General features: G+C 39.9%; 1 protein-coding gene across 1 annotated transcript; it reads right to left on the bottom strand.

Annotated features, from left to right (window-relative positions):
• Nucleotides 1-1,299: 1,299 nt before the first annotated feature.
• On the bottom strand, nucleotides 1,300-6,656 carry IL26 (interleukin 26). The gene is made up of 5 exons (XM_050325273.1): nucleotides 6,486-6,656; nucleotides 6,057-6,113; nucleotides 4,482-4,613; nucleotides 1,472-1,537; nucleotides 1,300-1,386 (listed from the first exon to the last, which is right to left on the bottom strand). Exons 1-5 carry the CDS (start codon nucleotides 6,654-6,656, stop codon nucleotides 1,300-1,302), a joined length of 513 nt encoding a protein of 170 aa, XP_050181230.1.
• Between the last annotated feature and the right edge of the window lie 1,203 nt (nucleotides 6,657-7,859).

Consider the following 7,859-nt stretch of genomic DNA (forward strand, 5'->3'; position numbering starts at 1 on the left):
TGCCAGTTTATATAAGAGATGATGCTCTTCTCCCTCCTAAACCTCACCAACCACTAACAACTCATGTGGATGACAATCAACAACCCACTAGCAGCAGCGGTGGCCCTTTCAGGAGTCCAGGAGTGGGAATAGCTAGGCTGTCCCCTACTGCTCTAGCTACCACAGGTATGTCAACCCCAGAGAGTTTCTGAATGGTCTCTGAAGAAATGAAAATGAAGGTGTGCTGATCATAGCCTGGTTTGGGAGCACATTTAATTGGACCTTGGAATCAAAAGACCACCTGTCAGAAATCAGCTAACACCCCTTGGCTGCAGAAGGCAACAATGCAGGAGAGGAACTGGTTCAGTTTGTTGGTCTCAGCACAGTGAGGTATTCAACGCTCCTTACACAATAGAACTATGAAATTTGAAATTTTGCAGAATCTCAGCTCCATGGAAGTGCCAAACATACAGATTTGGGAATAGGTTCATAATCCTGTTAAATATTTAAAAATGTGAGAAAATTAGAAAACCATCTTTGTTCTGTACTATGTGAGAGACATTTCAGAAACCGCTACCACCACTACCATCAGCTTCCATAAATCTCTCAAACCATTTTACAATCCTAGACAAACCAATTCATTTACTGTGTTTTCTGCATGTCTGATCTCACGTAGATGATGTGACATTTGAAGGCCATGCATGAAACCTAGACCAAAGTTTTTACATTAATTGGTATATGTTTATTAGGAATCAATTATTATCTTAAATTAATAATAAAGATAAGCACTATGTAATTATTTTTCTTATTTTTATGTAGAATGGTTTTTGTATATTGTTATATCTACAACAAATAACCCCAAAAGAAATATAGCTTAGGGGAGGGATTTTCAAAAGTGTTCCTCATTTATTTGAACTGTATTCAAGCAGGGTGACAAAAGGCATGGTTAAATCATGCCCATGGCACCTGGGACACTGTGTCTGATCTTTAGGATAGCAGATTCCAAGTTATGCTGGCGTGATGTGTTCAGGCACTGCCTGTGTGGCAGCTGGCAGGCAGGCAGGCAGGCAGGCAGGATGAGAAGGACAGCAGCACGCTGTAGCTGCTCCAGAGGCAGAATGGGCATAGCTGCTAGGCCAGGCTAACTGTGAAAATTTATGAAAATCCCTCTTTGTGCTGCTGTGTTACAGAGGCTCTCCTTCCATGGGACGCAGTTACTGACAGACACGTACATCTGGCTCTCGATTCATTTTCAGGCCTTTTGGGTAAGGATCTGCTTTTAGCACAGCAGCAGCATGTTGTCTGTCACCTCCTCATTCTTCATAGGATGGTTTGTATGTAGGCCCGAATCCAGGGAAGGAGAATGTCCAGCTCATGGATGGCTTTGTAGATTCCCTTCTCTCCAAGCTGTTGAGAAGATAAAGGCGTTAGAAAAGAAACTACTTACAGCCCTGGAACAGCACAGCAGGGAGCCAGTGCCTCCTGTTCTTACCTTAAAAAACGTTCTCCTTAATTTTTTGACTGCAGAAGTTAATCTTGTGGATGGAGCACATGGATGCTGAAGGATGAAAAGAAATCCAAAGATGCTGATGTAAAGATATATAGCAATGAGGAAGAGTTGAACCCACAGTGTGGCACTACAGGGCTACCAGTAAAATGTGTGAACTCAGCATCATTTCCGCTTCTCCCTCTACTTCAAAGGTATTCTTTTGCCTGCATGCTTCCTGCCAAGTTGAGTTCACAACACAAAAAAGTGGTAATATGAGCTCTGTGGGTTTTCAAAGGGGAAGATACATTCTTTCAGGGAAAAAAAACGGAAAAATCTGGTGTTTTCCAATCTACAAACAAGGACAACATGTTTGAAAAAGAAAAAGACAAAGGCCCTCAACTCATATGAAAGGAGATGACTCCACTGAAATGGATGATCAGCCCCTAAAGGCACCTCACATGATGAAAGTGGAAATAAAAGCAAACATTTTAAAAAAATCTGAATAGAAGTAAATTTTTCAAAATCTTCTAACCAGGGTAGTTTTTTCTGACTTGGGACTTTTTTTTCTTGATTTTTTTTTTTAAAGGTCTGCTTGTATGATGCAGATTTCCACAAAACAAACAAATAAACCAACAAATTTGGTAGCAAAACTGACCTGAAATGACTATGCTGGCTTTAGTGGTGATACATATTACAAACTCTGTTCTTCCTGCATAAACGGGTAAATAAATGAGCTAGCAAGTTAGCTTGACTATTGCAAACAATACTCAAATATCTGCTCAAGGTCTACAACAATGAAAGAGAAATGATTTAAGATACTGCAAGGAATATATTGTCCTTCTACACTCCACCCAAATATGAGAACACACTTCCATAATCCACTACTGATGGAGGAACATAAATCCGACCTCCAAAGCAACTTCATACTGTTCTCAGCAAAACTGAGTAGGGCACTTGAGCCAAGAGGTCAGTGGTGCTACAGGTGGATGCTCCCAGTCTCCAAGGAAAAATGCCTGTTCCCTTTATCTTGTAGTCTTACACTAAATGAAAGAGTCTGATTTCACTGCAGAAAATGGGTTTAGAGATTTTAGAGTCTATGTATTTTAAAAAAACAGAACTTGGGCCCCTATATCACTGGAAAATATTAAATCTTCCTTGCCTGGACAAAACGTCTAGCAGAGTGAGAATCATAACATTGTAGTATAAAGTACTTGAAAGTGGTTTGGAGACAAATACTGTTAAGATTTTTATATAGCATACCCATCTCTAGCTGGCTGAATTACAGCCTGAGTCTGTGAAAGAGTATAGGGTGGAGATATATATATATACACAAAGATATCACTGTTATGCTTAATTATATAGAGAACTTTCTCCTTGAAAGGTAACAAATTACATAAGTATGTTGTCATGGTGGAAATCCCTTCAGATAAACATCTTATAACTCAGCTACATAACAACCATTAAAGATCTTATGTAGGTGGATGAATGAGTGCTATTATTGAGGAATAATATGATGGAGAAATCTCAAGCTTGGTATTAGCAAAGTACTAATACTTTGTACTAATACTAGTACTTTCATTCTATTCACAGTTTCTATTATTCTTTCACATGATTTTTTTATTGTTGGGTTTAAATTAATATAAATTAATAAAAAGAATTCAAGTGTTACTTTCCAGAAATGAGATGTCTCCTAGAAAATCATGGCAAACCTTCATTTCTCAAAGAGCTACTGTTTTGCTGCTACCAGGAGAAGACTTATCTCTCCCACCAACATTTTCTAAGATCCAGAAACATAAGCTGTTATGTTTAAACTTGTGTTGGGTAAAATACTGGCACTAATTATGAAAAAGAATGCAGGAACTCTCAGAAACCTGCAGCATTTTGTCTCCATACAACACAGAAACAAATGTACTACTAAACTGTCTAGCAAGCTACAGTCACTGGTAGTATTTTAGAATAACTCATATGCTGAATTCAGTCACAGTTGACAGTCCAAATCCCTCAGTGTGTACTGGCACTTGCATAGAGTGTAATTGCTTTCCCAGACAAGAATGAAATCTCTGTAAGTATATTATAGCATCTGGAATTACATTATAGCATTCTGGAGTTATAGCACAGCATTATCTGGAATGTTGACAGACACAGATAACCCCAGCAGTATGATAAACGCTGTGAATAATGGCTATAAATTGAAACGGTTTAGCATGGTTTTAAATGCAGAACCTGAAAACTGGTAAAGTTTTCTCCCATTGGGATTTAAATCTTTTTACATTATACGAATATTCCGATTGGCTTCTGAGTCTTAACTCTGCAAAGAGACCTCTGAAGCTGTTTATTCTTGCATTGCAAATATTTGTGTGAGCATAGAATCAATGTCCTTTTCTTTCATGCTATCATACAATTCAGATTAGACAAAGTTTAAATTCTTTTAATTCATAAACTTCATTAATTCATTGACTTCTCATCCTGTTCTCACTTGGTAAAATCACTGTAGACATTTGCCTGGATATCCATGGCTATATGTCACCCTAAGTCATGTTCCACTTTTTGGGACACTGTGACTTGTGAGAATTACTGGTTTAGGGAATTAAAAAAACATCCACGGGATATATGGTTTGAAGACACACCCTGTTGTTATTGGTGTACCATTAAAAATAAGACAAGAAACGATTGACAAGTATTGGTGTCATCTTAGCATCCTACCTAATATGTATATTTGCGTAGGCAAAAGTGTGCTTTAACTGGTGTGTTTGTAAAAGTACCTCTTCTCTGTGGCACCTGGTCCATTCTGGAGATATTTTGCCAGTGGGCAGCATCACTCCCTGAAAACCTGCTCTGACTGTGGGCACATGGGAACTGCTCTGATGTGCTTCCTAATTGTGGTTCCTGCTTACTCATGAGAGACATCGCCAGTTCTTTTGAAATCCAGTGTGGAGGAGCAGAAAGGATATATGAACCCTTCCCTAACTTTTCAGATGGACAAAATCAGTTTAACTCTCTGGAATATACTCACACAGGCATCCATGTTCACTTGCAGGACCTGGAAGGCGCTAATAACATACAACTTGTCTCTTCCTATCTCAAGATGACTGAAAACATTATTCACATAGAAGGATAGGAGTTGATCTCGAACACTGCAGTTTGTCTGAAAACAAATCAAGTGATGAGTGTCCAAATGAAAACCTCACAAGTCAACTTTGGCTGAAAATTTCAGCCTCATAAAAATATGCATGTTTGGAAAGTGTACAATGAATAAAACCATTTTTATGTACTGTAGTATCCCCTTGGCCTGCTTCCTTTTTGAGCTACAACTAGTTCAATCTAGTTGTAGTTTCTGAAGGAAAGACAGGAAGGTGTTGCACTGGCAGGTACAGAAGTATTGGTAAGACCAACCATGAACAGAAATGACAGCAACAAATGTACTCAACACACAAAGAATAAATGGAAGATGAATTGAGAAGTTAAGTCAGACCATCTTGTTCAAATTGTAGGAGTCATTGTGGGTATCATGGTTCCATTCCTCCACATCGTGTTCAGTGCCATTTGATATGCTGTAGGGTATCCTGCCCACTCCCAACTGCTACTCCAGAAGAGATCAGTCATCCTGTCAACCCTGTGTCACATCTGCCTGGCCCAGTGCTTCTCTTGGACACACAAAGTTAATTCAAATTGATATATGCCTATTTTTCGGCCACAGAACCAAGTATCAGGTGTGAAATTCCCATCAGAAGAGTAATGCAACTGCATATTACACCACCCAAATGTAGATGGCCAGTATGTAGGTCCCACAGCCAAGTGAGGACCCAAGGTAGTCAGTGAAATCCAAGGGACACAGAAGACCAATTGGTCTGTACTTAAGGATAAACTGGCTCAGTTGACCCTGCTGACTAGATCTCTGCACGAAGAAAAACAAAATATCTCGTACACTTGTAGTCACTTACAATTAGACACCCCAAAGTTTGTTTCTCGCTCCCTTGCTGAGTCTTCCTGGGAACTCAGATCTCTCTCTTCCAGTGCACCTTCAAAGGTCTAAGATCAAAGCATCTCCTTGGGTATCCGGACTCTCTGCATCATCCCTGGGCTATCCATGGTACTGCATGCCCTCAACAGAAGGTGCTTCAGCTGCCAGGACAGTGGCTATGGCCCTGGCCCTCAGGCGAATGGGCTGATGCTTGAGAGCATTTCTGGGGAGGCTGGTGTGCAACCAAGGGCTCACAGGAGGAGCAAATGCTACCATGAGTACACTCCTACCTGACACAACAGATACCCTCACCCCAACTTCCTTGGTAGAGCACCACTGCAACTACCTGGAAAGAAGGGCCTCCAGGTAGGCCTTTCAAATTCACCTCTTTCTCCCTGTACTATGATCAACTGTCTCCTCGTGTCCCATGGGAATATGTGGCATAGAAATAACACTCTTCCTCTAAGCAGAGGACTTCCGTTAAGCATATGACTCTCATAAATGTCCATCCCAATTAAAGACAAGCAATTTTTGCATCATCTGTAATTCCTTTTGATGACATATTCCTGTCTATACTGATAAAAGGAAAATCGAAATAAGAAACTGGAAAACCAGTATAAATCTTACCATAAACGGTATTTTTGTAGACTTTTTAAGCAATCTTGTGGTCTTGATGAGATCCTTCTGTAAAATATAATGTGCTAGTATTAATTAACCTGAGCAGAAGAAGGGAGACAGAGTTTTAAGTCTGGTTTGTACAAAACTTAATAGTAATAACAATAATCTTCATCATCCTTTTCAGATGTAGGATGAGGACTCGGTAAATCTGTGTTCCAAACCTAGCCTAGCTACAAACTTCCATGGCAAACTCATCCAGCCTCTCTATGCATCTTTTATGCATAATTTTTTCTCACCTTTACAAAAGAAGTAGCTACCCTGTCTCTTAGAACTGTAGAGATCATTCAGCTTCTTAAAGTTTCCAGGAGTTCAGTAATGAAACTGGTAAAGAAGCATCTATAAATAAAATAAACTTTTTGACTAGTGGGATCAACTTACTGGAACAGATGATTTTAAACTAGTTGCCTTGATATACAGGTTCTCTGTCACCTGGGAGAGGAATTCTTTTCGGCAGGGATGCTTTCCTGTAGGTGACTTTTTGCCTTCCACAGTGAAAAGACAAAGCAAAAATAAAAAATGTCCAGATCTGAAAATAGAACATATTTTCATCTTTGCTCCCAAATCTCCGTGCCTCTACAGTCACAGCAGCATATGTGACACAGCCAAACTCTTAGATGACAGAGGTTAACCTAATTTTGTTAACCCTCAAAGCGGCTTCTGCACCAAGATGCTCACGTAGATAACCTATTGCTCATGTGGTGGCTGATCGGTGCTCTTGCTGTGCTTTTTTATACATCTTGCTCCACTTTCAATAAATTTGACCACAATCTTCTATGACGTTTTTCTAAACGATGTCTCCATGTTTACCGGTAGCAGGGTCAAGGTTTCCAAGAAAGAAGAACTTCCCTGTCATGTGATAAGCCGTCTTTCATTTAAGTGGTGGTCAAGTGAGGAAAAGGTAGTTGAGTGTCAGTTTAGTTTCATAACAAAATATGCCAAATGCAGGTTTTTGTTTTTGTTTTATTTTTCCACAAAACCTTATGGCAGCACTCTTCTGAATGGTAATGGCCCAGAGAGAAAAAAAAATCTTTACCACTTAACCCTAAAAAGCATTAGAAGATCTATTATCTATAAGGAAGCTGGACTGCACTGCCTTTAAAACTTCATTGTTCGTTTTTTGAGAAGCATTTTTTTCAGAGGCACTGCAAGTAATAGCAAGGGTGTTTGCTGCCTGTTTCAATGTCTGTAATTAATATTTGCCAGGACAGGATTTGGCCCAGTAGGAGCAGTAGGCTGTTTAATGTGAAAGGGAGGGCTCCAGGGAGGACTCTGTGCAAGGGCCAGAGCATCCCTGGCTATCGAGTCACTTTAAAAGCCCACTAAGAGTCACAGGCACTGGGAAATAATCCCAGTATAAGATCCCAGCATACCCATCACAGAGGTGGTGAAGTAAAACCGTGGAATCAGATAATCACTCTTCTACAGAGGAGCTAAACAGACATTGGGCAGTCTATGTCTCTGGCCTGTTTCCAAGACAGCCAAATGCTGAAGGATTCACAGGTGCCACTCCAGACAGGTAAGAACATCACTCCAAGGATAGACTTGGAAATCACAAAATAACACCAGCAATATGAGGCTGTTAAGCCAAGGATGGTTGTAAGCCAAATGTTAAGATCCCCAGAACTGGCTGAGGTTTACAAAAGAAGAGGAAGAAAGCAGGTTTTGGTCTAGCACAACAATACTTCCTTGATACCATTTTTGTTGGAAGCAAAAGCAAGCCCTTGAAATGTTCACTAAGGACAGAGTTTTTTA

The sequence above is a fragment of the Myiozetetes cayanensis genome, unplaced genomic scaffold (assembly GCF_022539395.1).
Source record: "Myiozetetes cayanensis isolate MyiCay16 unplaced genomic scaffold, myiCay2020 scf3, whole genome shotgun sequence".
Lineage (NCBI taxonomy): Eukaryota > Metazoa > Chordata > Aves > Passeriformes > Tyrannidae > Myiozetetes > Myiozetetes cayanensis.

Bases quoted from the DNA above. Each gene is read 5' to 3' on its own strand.
- IL26 (XM_050325273.1), bottom strand. From the start codon at position 6,656: ATGAAAATATGTTCTATTTTCAGATCTGGACATTTTTTATTTTTGCTT. The intron at 6,114-6,485 runs GTAAGTTGATCC...TATATTTTACAG, and splicing joins GTTTAAAATCATCTGTTCCA to AAGGATCTCATCAAGACCAC. The intron at 1,387-1,471 runs GTAAGAACAGGA...TCTTCTCAACAG, and splicing joins TAAGGAGAACGTTTTTTAAG to CTTGGAGAGAAGGGAATCTA.